This window comes from Myxine glutinosa, chromosome 5 (genome assembly GCF_964187855.1).
Source record: "Myxine glutinosa chromosome 5, kmMyxGlut1.1, whole genome shotgun sequence".
NCBI lineage: Eukaryota > Metazoa > Chordata > Myxini > Myxiniformes > Myxinidae > Myxine > Myxine glutinosa.
The window spans coordinates 116,944,186-116,962,478 of NC_136265.1; the positions used below are offsets into that span (position 1 = coordinate 116,944,186).

Here is an 18,293-nt window from a genome sequence, read left to right on the forward strand (position 1 = left end):
GTGATCTAATTCAAACTTAGTACAGGTATGTATAATGATGTAAACATTAACTGATTAAATTTTGGGGTCAAGAGGTCAAACATCAGAGGCCATGTCGGGTACAAATGTGATAACTTGAGAATACCTTAATGGATTTAAATCACACTTGGTACAAGTATTTTAATGATGTAATAATGTGGGTAGAGGCATATCAGTCGATGTTGTCACGTCGAAGAGTGTCCTCTAGTTTGTTTTGTTTTTAATACCTGTGCTGGAAGTGGATAACCGACAACGGATTTGAGATGAGGGTTTCGGTGTAACCGACACGTTACTTCCTTTAAACAATTACGTCGCTACTGTTCATTATGCACACTTGATGTTTATTTTGGAAGTCATGCATTCTTGTACAATCATCAACAATTTATATAAATGGAGACAAAAAGGATCCGTGACGGACGTTTGGTTGGTCTTAATCTTGGACCGCTCTCCCACTCGGCTTATTTTATCATTGTATGAGAACACTTCACTGAGGCATGTCCCAGGTGAAGTCCAGGTCTAGTCTCGCCATGCGCTCATGGTAAATGGTGTCGAACCACTCGCTTTGTGCCACTGTGAAGTGGTTCTTCCAGTCTCCCACTTTACCTGCACATTGCACATAAACACAATGTAAATTTCTATTGGCGCTTTATAAAGGGGTTGGATGGGTGGAGAGGGTCCCAATAATTCCAATCTGGAGAAGCACTTGGGTTGTGTACATTAGAGATGATAACCGACATACCTTTTCTCATGAATTTCCCCTTGGTGAGGTCAAACACCGAATCCAAATTTTCCTTGTTTACAGTCGGGCTGGCCTTCATTGCTTTAAAGGATGAATGCTTCACCACTGCCAGCAACTGCTCTTCTGTCAGGTGTTTTCCCACAAATTTCGAAATCCTCCGCACGACAGCAGGCAGGTCCTGGAGACACGCACAGTCGGACACAGCCAAGTCCTGGGTTCTCACACGCATGTACTTCTGGAAATTGCAAACACCTGAATTAATTCGCACTTCACGTGTCATGTCTACAGTTTTACGTGGTATCCATGGCCTGAATTCTTGTACGTTTAGGGTCTCCTTTGTGGCTCACCTTTTTCATCTCCTCGTAGGTCAACCACAGCATGTTTGGGTGATTATTCTCCTGCCATCCACGGACGTGTTCAAACCATGACCCGATAAACACTACGACATAATGAATTCAGGTTCAGGAGTTAAAGGTACACAGCGTCCACAGATTGCATGAGAATTTTGATTTGTATATTTGGTGTAGGTCATGTTATTCATGAAAACATCTTCACTAACCTTGTCCGTTGATGAAATTTTCCAAGAAATCCTGAAAGTCTTTCGGCGTATCGAGATGTTTTACCATGTTGTAGAAATAGTAGAAAGAAACGAGCGTGTCCTTTGGATTTCTCATTACGTAAATAACCTGCGATTCAAAAATGAACACAAATATAATGCACCCCTCCCCACCAACCCTCACCCACTCCCTGCCAACCCTCACTCCCTCCCCCGCCAACCCTAACTTCTCCCCGCCAACCCTTACTCCTCCAACCCTCACCCCTCCCCGCCAACCCTCACCCCTCCAACCCTCACCCCTCCCCGCCAACCCAAACCCCTCCAACCCTCACCCCTCCCTGCCAATCCTCACTCCCTCCCCACCAACCCTCACCCCTCCAACCCTCACTCCCCCCCACCAACCCCCAGCCCTCCCGGCCAACCCTCATCCCTCCCCCTCCAACCCTCACCTTTTTCATCTCCCACTCCCACTCCCTGCCAACCCTCACTCCCTCCCCCGCCAACCCTAACTTCTCCCCGCCAACCCTTACTCCTCCAACCCTCACCCCTCCCGCCGACCCTCACTTCCTCCCCACCAACCCTCACCCCTCCAACCCTCACTCCTCCCCACCAACCCCCAGCCCTCCCGGCCAACCCTCATCCCTCCCCCTCCAACCCTCATCCCTCCCCCTCCAGCCCTCACTCCTTCCCGCCAACCCTCATCCCCTTACCCGCCAACCCTCATCCCCTTACCCGCCAACCCTCATCCCCTTACCCGCCAACCCTCATCCCCTTCCCCGCCAACCCTCATCCCCTTCCCCGCCAACCCTCATCCCCTTCCCCGCCAACCCTCATCCCCTCCCCGCCAACCCTCATGCCCTTCCCTGCCAACCCTCATCCCCTTTCCCGCCAACCCTCACCCCCCTTCCCTGCCAACCCTCATCTCCTTCCCCGCCAACCCTCATCCCCTCCCCAACAAATACAGTAGTGTTTCAAATAACCATCACGGCATATGGTAGTCTATGTTGTTTAAATATTTACTTAAGGTATGAGATTTGTTCAACAAATGGTTCACATTGGGTTTTGCATGGTTTGGTCTATTTATTTATTTTTGAATGAAAATCTTCAAGAGTTAAATAATTCCACAGCATTGTCTCAGGAATTGAGTTCCACAATGACCATTGTCACCTGTGCACCGATTGAAAGACTGCGCTCGTGCCTTGGACATCGAGACACCTGCAAAAGTCTGACCTTAGCTTGGGGTCGGACTGAACGGCCTGAGAGCCTTGTTATACGAGCATGTGTGAATGATTGTGAGTGTATTTAAGAGTGTGGAAAAAAAAAAAGCCTGGATCCAACAGTGTCGTTCTGCAAAGCATTCGTCGTTCATTCAAAAGAGGTATCAGAAGTTAACTACATCTTCCTATAACGCAGGGTTTGTATGAGTCATGGAAAGCCTGGAAAGTCATGGAATTTAACCAAACACTTTTCCAGGCCTGAGAAGTCATGGAATTTCACTGACGGTCATGAAAAGTCCTGGAAATTGAGAGCGAGTGTGGATTATGTTATTTTGAGAATAAAACACATGTGTATGAACGAATTACGTTTCCAAGAATCATTTGTAAGTTTCGTTCCGCACTCGAAACGCGATTTCACATTGACACATTGCGAAACTGCAGCTCAGGGCAGCTCGACCAATGCTTTTACAGAACGACATCAGCCATTTCTCTTGCAGTAAATTGATCTGTCTCTCTTCGGTTTTGATATCTGGCCTGCTCTATTCTTTACAGGTCTTCTGTATCCAGCCCACCACATTGTCATGTTAACAGTTACCTAATCTTATTTTATTCAACTGAAGCAGCATAGTGTTGACTTTAAATCTTTGATAAGTTGCATGATCTTGCTGATGTGTTGTGAGGTTGGGGGTGAGTAAAATATGCTTGTGTGGGGTCATGGGAAATTAGTCAAGTGTCATGGAAAAGTCATGGAAAGTCATGGAATTTCAGATACCCAAAAGGGTACGAACCATGTAACGGCTCAATTCGAGGAAATTGCATCGACGATGTGCTATCCGTGCATCCTAACTTCTCGGTGCATTCCGAACGCCTTTCCTCACCTTGGAACGCTTATCCCGGAACTCCTTTGGCATGAGATGATAAGGTAGATGAGAACAGATCTGTCTCGGACTCGGCCTCGCCTGAATGACATTCAGCTGCACTTCGAGCCACGGTACCTTCTGTGCAATCACAATGTTCTCGAACTGTTTCACGTCTCCCTCCATGTACATGAGGGCTATGATGTTTTGCATCCAGGTTGTCCCTGAAACGATCCACCATCATGCTTTGCTGGCACATCGAAACGTTCAATAAAAATTGTACTGGCATGCAGGCAGCAAATTATAAACTAACTCTAGCCAAATTCCAAATTCCTGCTCTATTCTACTTGTGTCACTGCGACATCCATAAAACGTGTAAACGTACAGCTAGACAAGCACCAAGTGAGGGCAACTTCCGCTGCCGCTTCTGGTAACTTCCGCTTCCGGCCAACTTCCGGAAGTTGACTTCCGCTTCCGGTCTTGCCGGCGAGGTTTCGTTTATTCGCAGCTGTCCACGCTCTCCATCGAAATCAAAGTTAAGTAATTGTTCCCATTTGTATTTTCGTTATAACTGTATTTATTTCATGGTGTGTGTACGTATAGTGTGTCCCGAGGAAGATTTTCGGTGCAAATCTTTCATACCTGTATAGAAAATCGTGTTAATTCGTGTCGTGTCTTTTGAGGCCTTGTACAGTGTCCAACCTTGAGGCTTTGTTTTTCTCTCAGCGGTCCGTCGTTTGTGCTCCAATAACTTTCGTTCTCTGTTTTTCCCAGTCTTTTCACCCCATAGCCTACTTCCTTGTTTAAAATCTCAACAAAAAAAAAACATTTCCTTCTCTGTTCTTATTCTTTGTTCTCATTCGTTTATTCGTTCTTATTCATTCATTCGTTCTTCGACCACGTGTTTCTCCCCCATTTCCCCAGATAGTTTTCACCGTTAAACTTTTAAATGTTTACACTTTCCCCTCAAGTTCTGTATTCCGTCGTATATTATAACACCTTTTACTTCTTCTTCTTTAAAAGGTTGCTTTCGACTTGCTCACCAAATCTATTCATCCCCCAAAAAAATTCCATCTCTTACAGTGCCTCTTTTCTACATTCCCTAAACTCTCCTGCACTCCATCCTCCCTCCAGCATCCTTAAACGTATTTTTGACTCGGAGGTCACAAGAAACTCATTTTGCAATAAATGTTCGTTTCCCATTAATCGTACACTTTCTAAAATCCAATCTCACCCCTCCCCTCCAAATCTTCCCCATAACCCCTCCCCTCCAAATCTTCCCCATCACCCCTCCCCTCCAAATCTTCCCCCTTGCCCCTCCCCTCCAAATCCTCCCCATCACCCATCCCTTTCAAATCTCCCCCCTTGCCCCTTCCCTCCTAAACTCCCCCCACACCCCTCCCCTCCAAGACTCCCCCTCACCCCTCCCCTCCTAGACTCACCCCTCCCTACCAGATCTCCCCCATGTCCCATCCCTTTCAAATCCCTCCCCTTGTCCCTTCCCTCCTAAACTCCCCCCTCGCCCCTCCCCTTCAAATCTCCCCACCCTCATTTCTTCTCAATTTCCCCCCTCTCACTCCCCCTCCTCAAAGCGTCCTCCCCGCTTCTTCCCCCTTCCAACTCTCACCTCCATCTCTCCCAACCTTCTGCCTCGCTCCTGCCCCTCCTCAAATAACACCTCATTGTGCCTCACCCAATCACCATCAAACCTTTTGTCCGCCGCATCCTTCCCTTTCTCCGAGCTATTCTGAAATCTCTGACACACCTTCAACAGCTCTCCCTACCTCTTCCACCTCTTCCACATCTTACCCTACCCCTCCTCCCCCCTGTTCTGTATCCGATGCTCCCCCTTCCTCTTCATTAACGGTATGGACCTCAAACATCCGGGGCCTTCGTTCAAACTTAACTGATCTCTCCATACAGGTTGCTTCTGACAAACCAGACGTGATCTGCTTAACAGAAACTTTCCTCCTTCATGATGTCTCTGATTCCTTAGTATCTCTCCCGGGTTACTCCCTCCTCTGGTATGATAGACCTGAGCCTCGTCCTGGAGGTGGGGTTGCTATCTTTATCAAAAACTCTCTTCCTCACTCGCCCTGCACTGCACTCTCTCCACCTCACCCCCAGGAATACCTCTGGCTACAGCTTCCCCTTCGCTCCCACCTCTTGTTCATATGTGTGTTGTACTGTCCACCAAACAGTGATGACTCCATCGACATCTCCCTGTCTGATAATATGGCCCAACTTCTATCTACTCATCCCAACTCTCTCTTCCTCATATGTGGTGATTTCAATTGTCACCATGCCACCTGGTTGGGTGTGGGTACCTCTCTCACCAGCCATGGCTCCTCAGCAAAGGACTTCTGCGACTCACTGGGACTGACACAATCTGTCAATTTCCCAACCCCGATCTCAGTCAACGGAGCATCTTCTCTTCTGGACTTGGTTATGACTAACTTCCCTGAAAATGTCTGCTGCTCTTCTTCTGCTCCAATCGGCTCATCTGATCATGTGCTTGTTAAAGTGGACATCTCTCTGACCATTCTCAGGGAGCCTGCTCAGTGGCGACGAGTCTGGAATTTCACACAGGCCAACTGGCACGGTCTTCAAGCAGCCATCAATCATCTGGACTGGTCTCCCATCTCTACCACCTCTGACATCAACTCATCCTGGGAATTCTTCCAAAGTAAATTGCTCTCTCTCATGCACAGATTTATCCCATCTCGCCTTCAATTGTCTTACCCTTCCTCCCGTCCATGGTACACTGAATCTTGTGGTGAGGCAGTTGCCCTGAAACAACTTGCCTTTGCCTCTTGGAAGGCTAATCCAACTGAAGGCAATCTCAGTTCCTTCCACCAAGCTCGGAACAAGTGTGTGTCTACCCTCAGGAGTGCCAGGAAGCACTATCTCTCCTCACTCAAGAATGAACTCTCAAACCTGTCTCCTTCCTCCAAATCCTGGTGGCGTCTGGTCAAATCCGTTTCTGGTGTTTGTTCCCCCTCCATCCCCTCCCTTACCTTAAATGGCCACACAGTTGACATCGCACGTGACAAAGCCGAATGCCTCAACTCTGTGTTCGCCTCAAAATCCTTAGTCCCAAACCCATCTCTCTCTGTTCCCACCTTTCCCAGTCGAACCCAACTGCTCCTGGACTCTGTGTCCTTCTCTCCTGACAAGGTGGAGGAGTTTTTGTCAAACCTCGACTCTGATTCTGCAACTGGACCAGACGGCATCAGCCCACGGGTCCTAAAATCCTGCTCTGCCGCTCTATCTCACCCTCTCTCTGTTCTTTTCACCCTATCTTTTGCTCAAGGTCATCTGCCAGCATCCTGGAAATCAGCTAACATTACCGCTTTACATAAAAAAGGTGCAAAAACAGATCCTTGCAACTACAGACCAATCAGCCTGCTCCCAATTATCAGCAAAGTCATGGAATCCATCATTGCTTCGGATATGAAATCTTTCCTCTTCTCCAATGGCTTGATCTCTGATCATCAATTTGGTTTCAGACCAGGTCACTCTACTCTGGACATGCTGCTTCTGCTGTCTCAACAATGGATGGAGGTCCTCAATGCCAAACAGGAAATCAGAGCTGTCTCCCTTGACATATCACGGGCCTTTGATACGGTCTGGCACCCAGCTCTGCTCACCAAACTCTCCTCCTATGGTATCCATGGAAATCTCCATACATGGCTTGCGGACTTCCTCTCTGGTCGTAGTCAACGTGTGGCCCTGAATGGATTTCTCTCATCTCCCCTTCCTGTTCAGGCTGGAGTTCCCCAAGGAAGTGTGCTGGGCCCTGTGCTTTTTCTGGTCTTTATCAATGATCTCTCTGACTCTCTGGAAAATCCTCTCTTTCTCTTTGCTGATGACTCCACTCTCTGCCGCTCCATTCCTCTTCCCTCAGATCGGCAGTCTGCAGCCTCCTCACTCTCTGAAGACCTGGACAAAATCACAGACTGGTCAAACAAGTGGAACATGTCTTTCAATCCTGACAAATCTCACTTTCTTACTATGTCTCTCCGAAAAGATCGACTGGACAACACTCCCATCTACTTTCTCAACAATCCTCTCCAAGAAGTTCTGTCGCTCAAGCTTTTGGGTCTCACTTTCTGCCATGATCTTTCTTGGGAAAACCACATTTCCAAGCTGGCCTCCAAAGCCAGTCGCCGACTGGGCATCCTCCGTCGTGCGAAGTCCTTCCTCGGCACACCTGAGCTCCTCACCACATACAAGGCTTTCATCCGCAGCTCAATGGAATACTGTTCTCCCCTATGGGCTGGTGCTCCTGCCTCACACCTGGCTCGGCTTCACGCTGTTGAATCCAAAGCTTTCAAAATCATTGGAATCTCCCGCGATGAAGCTATCTCTGAGGGCCTTTCACTCACTCACCGCAGGCAGGTAGGTGGTCTTTCTGTCTTCTACCGACTCCTCTCCGGCCTTGCTCTCCCCCAGCTCTCTCTGTGCTCTGTCCCCCAAATATTCCTACAGGTCGCACAAGATCTGCCAGCAACCCTCTGATGGTTAAACTGCCGAAATCTCGGCTCTCTGCTCACCTTCACTCTTTCATTCCTCTTTTCTCCCGCCTGTGGAACAAACTCCCACACTCCCTTCAATTCCTCTCCTCCCTCCAGGTCTTTAAAACAGCTGTTCACCACCATCTCTTATCTTCCCCCATCCATAACCTTGATCTTTTCTACCCCCACTAATTCACCCCAGATCCACCTTGTTTGAAATTCCAACTTCTTTCCTGGAAATCCTGGCAGTGTCCATATGTTTATACCTCCCCCACCGCCCCCTTCCCATGCCCCCCCCCCCCCAAAGCCCTCTCCCTCTCTCAGATCTCTCGATGTCTCCATGTCTCTCGGTCCCTGCTCTCAAATGTTGTGTTTGTGTCCTTCCCCCTCTCTCCCCATCTTGTCTACCGCTCCCGATGTTATTTGTTTTATGTGTCTGTTTGTCTTTCTGTGTGATTAATGTTCGCTCTTTCACGAGCCTCGATCTTGTATACAAAAAAAAAAAGGAAAAAAAAAAAGGCTTTCATCTGCAGCTCAATGGAATACTGCTCTCCCCTCTGGGCTGGTGCTCCTGCCTCACACCTAGCTCGTCTTCACGCTGTTGAAACCAAAGCGTTCAGAATCATTGGATACTCCCGCGATGACGCTATCTCCGAGGGCCTTTCACTTACTCACCGCAGACAGGTTGGTGGTCTTTCCGTCTTCTACCGACTCCTCTCCGGCCTTGCTCCCCCAGCTCTCTCTGGGCTCTGTCCCCCAAATATTCCTACAGGTCGCACAAGATCTGCCTGCAACCCTCTTATGGTTAATCTGCCAAAATCAAGACTCTCTGCTCACCTTCACTCCTTCATTCCTCTTTTCTCCTACCTCTGGAACAAACTCCCTCACTCTCTTCAATCCCACTCCTCCCTCCAGGTCTTTAAAACGGCTGTTCACCACCATCTCTTATCCTCCCCCATCCAAAACCTTGATCTTTTCTACCCCCGCTAATTTCACCCCAAATCCACTTTTTTGAGGTGCCGACTTCTTTCCTGGAAGTCCTTGGTGTCCTTGCGTTTTATACCTATCCTGCCTCCCCCCAGGCCCTCTCCCTCCCACACATCTCCCCATGTCCCTGCTCTCAAATGTTGTGTTTGTGTGCTTCCTCCCCTTCTCTCCCCATCTTGTCGACCGCTCCCCTTTTTATATACTTTGTTTGCTTGTTTGTTTGATTTGTTTGTTTGATAAATGTTAGCTCTTTCACGAGCCTCGACTCTGTATACAAAAAAAACAAAAAAAAAACGGATTGACAAGATTCCCAGCATGTATCACAGGTATAGAGTAACTCTCTGAATCAATGTGTCAAACGGAGTATTGATTGGAGGACAGCAAGACGAATGAGTAGTCTATGGTTCTGTGAGCAAACTTGTGAGAGGGTAAAATGTAAAATGTCATGTCCTGTCGGGAGCAAGAGATGCAACAACTGTGGTGGGAGAAGCCATTTCAGTACTGGATGAACTGAAGTCCAGAATGTAACGAAGAAAAAGACATAAAATGTCATAGCCCCAGTGGTTTTAGTAATTTTGCTGTATGGAGTTAAAGGCTGTCAGTCGGCCATCTTTGGTCGGATTAAAAAACAAAATCTTCTGCATATGTATACTCTCATGTGTTGTCTTTGTTCCAAGTTTGAACGAAATCGGTCCATGCATGTCCGAGAAATAGTTGGGGACACATTTAAGTCACAAATTGTCCACCATTCCTCCATCTTGGATCTGATCTCGAAAAAAAAATTACGTGCTTATGTACACCATTATTCATTATCGGTGTGCCAAGTATGAACAAAAATCGGTAAATGCATGTCCGAGAAATGGCTGAGGATGTGATTAATATCGGGTTTTTACAACTAAAATGGCCACCAGTCTACCAGTCGGCCATCTTTAATCAGATCGCAAAATAAAGTGAGGTGCACGTATATGCCATCATGTGCTCTGATTTTGCCAAGTTTGACTAAAATCTGACCATGCATGTTCAATAAATGGTTGGGGACACATTTAAGTAACAAAATGGCCGCCAGTCAGCCATATTGGATAAAATAAAATAAAACCACCTTTAGAGGCCATTTTTCCCCGCAAAGCGGGGGTTGGCCTTTTTCGGGCACCGTGGTTGTTGTTTTTGTTGGTCCCCTTTTTGAAGCAATGTTTTACGGCCGGATGCCCTTCCTGCCGCCAACCCTTTTTGTCGCCTTTTACGACAAACAGGGAATTACCAGTGAACTGGTACTCAATTAGCCGACCTCGGAAGGATGACAGGCTGAGTCAACCCCTCTGGCATTAATTCAGCGATTGACCAGGATTCGAACCCAAGATCCTAGGATCCTAAGCTGGCACCCTAGCCGCTAGCCCAACACCAGGCTTAATTGGACCTGATCTCGAAAAGAATGACGTGCATATGCAAGCCATCATTCATTATTTGTGTGCCAACTTCGAACAACATCGGTAAATGCATGTCTGAGAAATGGTTGACGTGTTCAACAAAGTGTTTTTATGGCATAGCCCGTAGGGCAAAGCCGTCTAGAACAGTGTTTGTCTGTATGTATTTATGTATGTATGTCTCTCACAAACGTACACCAATCAGAGCTGAGGATCTGGCCACATGGCAGGGGTGATGTGATTACATCTGTGATGCCATTACAGCGTACGACTGCTTCCTCCACACAACGCCGTTTTGATTTATATGCTGTTCAGGCCCAACATACCACCAAACCTTTCATATATCACAATCGCCATACTCTACCTTTACGTTTTTCATTCAGTGTGAAACACAAACAAACCGATTGTTAAAATGACCATGAAATATCGAAAGGATAGGCGTTACGGGTCTTCCAATGACACAGTACGTATAGGCCTTAGGCTTCATGCCTCACCTTCAGGCCACTTCAGACAAATTAGCCCAGGTTTCTTAATATGGTAGTATCATTTTCATAACAGTAATAATAACGTTAATAATAATAATAATAATAATAATAATAATATCGTAAATGTAATCGTAACACTGCAATCCCTTTGTCGTGACTGCAAAGTTCCTGGATTGAAGCGGTGTATGGTTGGCAATTGGAAATTGTTGACTAAAAACATATAGAACAAGAAAAAGAGCAATCGGAGATTGCAAACCCTCGCCAGGATGTATTTTCAGTGGTTTTAAAGGCTTTTGTGTTAAAACAAATATGGCGGCCAAACCACGTGATCGATGATGTCAGCATTATTTTTTTTCTCCACTAATTTATTCCTAGATTATGCTCAAGAAATTTCATCTTGATCGGATAAAGTTTTGTACTTGTCAAATTATGACGTCATAATGGAGGCACGTATGACATCATCATTAACATTTTATTCCCCATGGAGAGTTCTTTACAATGAGCCATGTCTCAATTTTTTCTATTCTGCGCTTTCGGAGATATACTACTGTGTTCAAAAAGTATCCGACCTTTATTTTTCGTGCGTAAAAAAAAGAAGCAAGGGAGGCGTTGATTGGTGCACGTATGTAGGCGATCCTAATGCGCACGCGTGAATTTTTTCCCACTTGCAGAAGCTGTCATTCGACGGCAGACCGCCGGATTTTCGTTTTTGACAAAATGACGGAAAAACTTGAACAACGCTACTGCATCAAATTTTGTGTAAAGGTTGGCGATTCCCAAGTGGAAACGATCCGCAAGATTCAACACCGTTCATTCCATTATGAAGGAGGATTTGGGCTTCAGGAGAATCTCAGCGAAGTTCGTACCAAAGCTGCTAACGATTGAGCAGAAGCAACTCCGTTTGGAGATCGCACAGGACATGCTGGAGACTGTGAACAGCGATCCCAGCTTCCTCAACACAGTGATCACTGGCGATGAGTCCTGGGTTTATGGGTCTCAATTTTTGAGTTGCAGTCAACCCCCCAGAAACCAAGTTGCAGTCATCACAATGGAAGCATCCAACATCCCCGAGGCCAAAAAAAGCAAGGCAGGTCCGCAGCAATGTCAAAGTCATGCTGACCGTCTTCTTCGACTCCGGAGAAGACATCATGCGGAATGCGACGGACCAGCTGCGCGCCATCCCAAAAGAGGTGTTCCAGCACTGCTTCCGACAGTGGCAGAACCGTTGGGAGAAGTGTGTGGCAGCCCAAGGGGACTACTTTGAACGAGATTATTACAAAAAATTTTTTATCTGGATGCGAGTATCTTTTATGAACAAAGGTCGGATACTTTTTGAACACACTACGTAGAGGTGAAAAGCTTTTTGTTTTTTTCCAAGATGGCGGCTGAACCACGTGACCTATGACGTCAGAATTGTCATAAAAAATTATACAGGTGGAGTTGCACCAATGGTGAAAATTAGCTGTCAATCGGACCAACGGTTGCAGAGAAAATCATTTATTCTGTGTGGACAAACAAACAGACAAACGGACTCAAATGCAATACCCTCTCCTCAGGCGAGGGAAATAAACCCTAACCCTAACCCTAACAACCCTAACCCTAACCCCTACCGTAACCCTAACCTAACCTACCCTACCTTAACCCTCACAAGTGTCTCAATGAAATCTCTTCACATCCATGGTGACAGACAGCTTAGAGATTTAAGAGTACTGACATTATATATTGTTGCGGATATGGGATTTGCATCCATCCATATCCGCTTGTAAATATTCCCCTATTTCCTCAATACTTCCCAACTATCCCCAATCCCCCATTCCCTAGTCCCATTTTCTGTAAACAACACTCTGTAGACCCGACCTCCCCCTATTTCCCCCCATTAAATGTCGCATCCAGGTCCACCGCATCTCACGTAGACAACTATAGGACATCTTGCTAGTTATTCTTAGTCTATGTCAGTTAAGGACTCGTTTCCATTAATTCTGACTCTTCGTTGCACCAGAATGTGATTGTATGGCACCGTTAGGAAGTTTAGGACCTCCCAATACCTCCCCGCAGCTCTTCCTCATGGTTCAGAAACAACAACAACAACAGCAACGGCGGCGGCGTGCACAGGGAGTGCGCGTCCTCACTCCGGCTTGGTTGGTAGGAGGTGTTGGGAGGGCATGAGGCCTTCCCAGCGAGCCGCCATCGAACATGTGCTCGACGGGGTTACCAAATAGGGGCTCCTTGTCAGCTCCTCGTCAAGGGCGGAGCCCGGTAACCCCCGCACCCAATAGAAGCGGCGGACCGGTCCCATCTGGGGCGGAGCCAACCAGCCGAGGGCGTGTCACTCCCCGCTGAGCATGCGCAGGAAGAGGGAGGTGACGTCAGATGCGCGCTGAGCTTGGAGAAAGAAAGACGCCACCTCCGAGCGCTGTGAGGCCTCCCTGCATCTCTTGGACCATGCTTGATCCTGTCCCCGAGCCAAGGTGCACCTTGTGCTATCGACTACCTGTCCCTTCCTGCCATCAATCCCTGTGTAAGTCAGCCTTGTCCCGTTTGTCTGTGGTCTGTCTGGGATAAAATAAGATTGTATTTAAGTGCCTATCTCTTCTGTGTCTTTACCTCACTACCTTGTAATCTACCCCTTTTCTCCCCCACTGTAATTATATCCTCCTCCGGAGGTCTTGAGAACTGTACCCCTTGCGTCGTTTCATTTATCCCAGTTGTTGTGTCCTTTCCAATCATTGATTTAGCGTAGTGCGATTTGGCCAACGTTCGGGTGGAATCGGGGTCTAGTCGGGGAATAACTGTTAGGTCGCGGTGGACCATCCGCTCGGCCCATAATAACATCTAAACCGCGATCCGTAACAATATATATTTTTTAAGTTACATTATTTGCTAACTGGTATCTCCACCCAAGTCACACTATCCTCTTCAACTAAAGTATCAAACAGGCCTGGCTACGCCGCTGTTAGACTTTTGGTCTTGTTACCCTGCACTGGCGAAGCGAAAACGGGCTTAAGCATTCAGTTACGTACGTACTGTGTGCCGTGTCTGCATTTTAAAAATTCATTTTCTCGGCAACCGTTGGTCCTATTGACATGAAATTTTCACCATAAAGCACCTCCTCCTGTGGAATATTTTAATGATTATTATGACATCATAGGTCACGTGGTACAGGCGCCATCTTGGAAAAACGTCGCACCTCTATATCTCTAAAACCTCTCCATGGAAAAAATTGAGACCTGGCTCATTGTCACTGACTCCCCACGGGGAATAAGATATGTTAATGATGATGTCATCGGTGCCTTCATTATGACGTCATAATTTGACAAGTACAACACTTATCCGATCATTATTTCAAAAAATTCAGCAACTGTTGGTCTGATGGACACGAAATTGTCACCATCGGAGCGCCTCCTCCTTTAGAATATTTTAATGATAATCATGACGTCATAAGTCATGTGGTACAGGCGCCATCTTGGAAAAACCGAAAAACGTTGCACCTCTATATCTCCAAACCCGCTGCATGGAAAAAATTGAAACATGGCTCATTGTAAAAAAAAAAACTCCATATGGGGAATAGGTGTTGTTAACGATGACGCCATTGGTGCCATAATTATGACGTCATAATTCGACAGGGAAAACGCTTCGTTGATCAGTTTGAAATGTATTGAACGTGATTTGTGCAACAATTATATTCGAGAATATAAATTTATGATGTCATCGCCAATGACGGGTCTGATGGTACACAGTGGCCTGCTCCTGTAAGCATGACGTGATTCTGAGCTGGTTTATTATGGTTCAAGACCATTTGGTTAGAGTTTGGGGAGAATAATTTGACTCCCGTTGCACAATATAAATCGCTCAATCTTTGGGAAACACAAGGGAGCCGTACTTTGTAACTTCGAGTCCTGCTCTGCACGGTACAAGATGTTATTGGCGAACACATGTTGGACTGCGATTCCATTCTGAATTCAGCCCGCCGTTTGCATCACCACCAAAGCATGATTGTACCGCTGATGCAGTATCGGTATCGAGTAGTGTGTATCGGTTAATGCAGGAATTAGTTGAGGGTGCCGGTGATAAGTCGCCTACTTTTCTTGAAAGACACTGCGGGATGTTTAACGTCCATCGACAACCGGTACGAGAAGAAGGGTCCTTCGGCTTAAACCCACTCCGACGGACAGGGCACACTGATGCATTACCCTGCAAGCGAAACACCAAGATGAGAGTTTATAGCTAGGTCAGGATTCAAACCTAGTCGCAACAACTCCGAGGGGATCATGCGGAACTTCTAGCATATCTGGCCAATTCACATCAAGATATAAAAGGCACAAAGTGATTGGAGGGAGGTGGTTAAAGGATGGAATGATATCAAATGACAGAAACTACTTCCAAGCCTGCAGAGCTGTAATGAGCATGGCATGGCTCACTTCACCAGGCAAAAAGGGCATCCGAGGCCTTGGAACAAATCAGCTACTGAAACGGTTCACCTGAGTGCTGTTCCAGCTACTGTACTGTTTGTGCAGTTCTTCATACCTGACTTGGGGTATGTAACGACGAACACGTCATCATCTCGTACTGAGAAATCTTCTACTTGTTCGAGGATCTCTGGCTTGTAGATTTCTGGCATGAAGAATACTCCACGGAACTTGAACATCCTCGTGCCCTCTCCTCCACGGCTCGCAAGCTCTGCGCTCATAAACGAGGCAATTCACATTCACTCCCAAAAGGTCAAAAGTCCAAAAGACCAACCCACTTTGAAAGGCCTTGGCTTTTTGGCTTTTGCAAGCAATAACAAAAAAAACCTTTATCAAGCAGGAGCCAAAGTTCATGCGTTTGTAATTTCGATGTGAACCGTGTTCCAAAACATGGATATTCTTAAAGGAAGACTCCAGACCCCAATTTTTTTTTTTAAGTTAAATGCTTCTACATAATCTTTGATCAGTACATAACATCATCATCTAAAAAAAAATCAACCCGCGAAGTCGTTTCCTTGTCATCCGACCTTAAATGCGCCGATAAATAGACCATCACGAAAACGCTTCTGCAAATCTTAGACCACGTTCCCATGCACAGTATGACGTCACACGAGGTGATCGGGGAAGCCGGAAATACTTTACAAATGGTTTACAATACAATACAATACAATAGTGTGGAGTGTTTCTATTCTAGTTATATTGTCCTGCATATCGGATTCTAAATGGTTTATAGTTGTGTTTTGTAGGGGTGCAGCAAAATCTCGGAGCCTTTTGTGCGAACACTGCATGAATTCCCTAAGGATGTTGCCAGTAATAACACTTGGAAGAGGTTTGTCCGACGAACTCGAGCACGATGGAAAGGTCCTACCAAGTCGACGAGGCTTTGCAGTGAACATTTTGACGTTCGAAATCCTGTCATTCTCAGGCTCCAGAGGTGACTTGATGTCATGCTGGCTTTATTACATCATGTTCTAGCACAATGTGACCCTAGTGACATCACTGCAACAGAGTCTACGTCACCTCGCGCAAGATTCAATAAAGTGCACCTTTAAGTGGCCTAAAGGGCCATAACATTTGGCTGGGCACTGTGTTAGTACTGGGAATGCAGTGTATAGAGAAACAAAATATAATGCATAATAGGTAGCCAATTTATTTTGCTGGTTTATACCAATATTTGCATGTAAAGTGTAAACAACGTTTCATGATTGAAGAGCCCCTTTAAAGTATGTACGCAACCATAAATTGAGAGATTATGAACCCCCCTTTCATTCAAGAAAAACAATGGTATTATAATCATAAACACAGGCTCGAATGCGAGTGTACTGTCATTGTGTGTCACCAAAGACACTTGCATTGCATAGGCCTAGGCCTACACTAAATTGTAAATGACGTTTGTGTCATGTATAAAATGTGGGCTATCCCCTCCGCCCCCCTCCCGGGATGCGAGCATAATTGTTTATGTATCGACTTATTTCGGGGTCCAGCGGAACATGCCTGCCATAAGTATAAATAAATTGGCCAAAATTCTACGAAACGCCGACGTACAGTGACGAGTGCATTTGTACACTACACTCAGTAGCTGCAGCCTGCGTGTCTGTGGCTACGCCATGATACAGGCAGGCACAAGGCGATCGGGATTTTACCGTTTTATCGATCAAACAAAGTCACTACTGCAATAACACTCGCTTGATATAAATATTCCTCGCATATTTAACCGAAACTATCAACAAGTAGGCTAGCCCAACACGTACCAGTAATCTAAATCTGCGAGCCGTTCAGCATCATCTTCGTCGTTTTCCACTTCGACCTCCATATTGGCCTCTGCATCTTCGTCGGCGTATTCCGGCTCAAACTGATATGGTTGAACACCAAATTCTCTCCGTTCTATATCAAATTCTTCTACAATACTTTCCTCAGCCTCTGATACGTATTCATCGGCTGAAAAGTCCGACAGATCGGAGGAAATATCGAGCGATTCGGAGTCAGAAACCTCTTCTTCTGCCATGTCTGCCATGTTTATGCACTGTGTGCACCGTGATCAGCTGAGATCTATACCTCGTGTGACGTCACAGTGACGTCACAAGGATTCCAGAACTAGCTTTTTTTTTTTAATCGTGCCTTTTTAAAAACGCATTTTACGACTAATTTAGCATCGAATTTTTTTTTCTTTTAAAAAATTAAACATTACCTAATTATAAAGATTTAAATAATTTAAAAAATTTTGGGGTCTGGAGTCTTCCTTAAAGTCTTAAGTCTTAAAGGCAGGTGTCAAAAGTCCTACATAAACGCAGCCATTGGACCTCGGAGGCCCAACGGATGTATTCTTGTAATGTTTTTTTTTTTTTTTAATAGATTTTTTTCCTTTCATATCCTTTTTCAATCCAAGTCGATACTCATGGATGTGTATTTGCTCAGAAAATGTGAATCATTGATCCTATTATTTGGAAGAATCCCATACATGTATAAAATGAATGTTTTTTCTTTTTTTTTGCAAAAAATAATTTTTGTTCTTGGTTTTTCTACTTTTTCTCTCTAAAAAGTTGAGGCTCATGGAGGAGTATTTGCTCAAAAATATGATTCACTGATCCTTTTATTTAGAATGTATATGTCCACAACTGTCAAAAATCCTACACCTATGCAGTATGCAGCCATTGGGCCTCGGAGGCCCCACAAATGTATTCGTGTAAAGTTTTTTAATTTTCATATTTTTGTCACTGAATTATTTGTATCCAAGTTATAGGAGCATATAATGAGGCTCATATCAAGAAAATAATGATATAACATAGTAGTACAACAACATTTATGCGGGGCATCGAAGCTCCCAGGCCTGCATTCGTGTCGGATTTTCGGGTTATAAGTGAAGAATGAAGATTTTCCCACGAGCCTGAATGATTTTTTTTTTTAATTTATGTCCATTTGCGGGAGCAGAGAGTTACCCCGTCCCTTTATGTTGCTTAGATTGAGTGTGTGGGTTATTATCGTGCAAAGCGAACACTGGCAAGGTTAGGTAAACAACACTGCAGCTAGAGT

The 18,293-nt window shown here is 45.7% G+C and overlaps 1 protein-coding gene across 1 annotated transcript; it reads right to left on the reverse strand.

The window, feature by feature from the left end:
- Nucleotides 1-338: 338 nt before the first annotated feature.
- Nucleotides 339-15,764, reverse strand: LOC137427210 (amine sulfotransferase). Its single transcript, XM_068116486.2, has 6 exons — nucleotides 15,322-15,764; nucleotides 3,409-3,611; nucleotides 1,317-1,443; nucleotides 1,105-1,196; nucleotides 758-935; nucleotides 339-621 (listed from the first exon to the last, which is right to left on the reverse strand). The coding sequence occupies exons 1-6, from the start codon at nucleotides 15,482-15,484 to the stop codon at nucleotides 503-505; spliced, it is 882 nt and encodes a 293-aa protein (XP_067972587.2). The 5' UTR covers nucleotides 15,485-15,764; the 3' UTR covers nucleotides 339-502.
- Nucleotides 15,765-18,293: the final 2,529 nt, after the last annotated feature.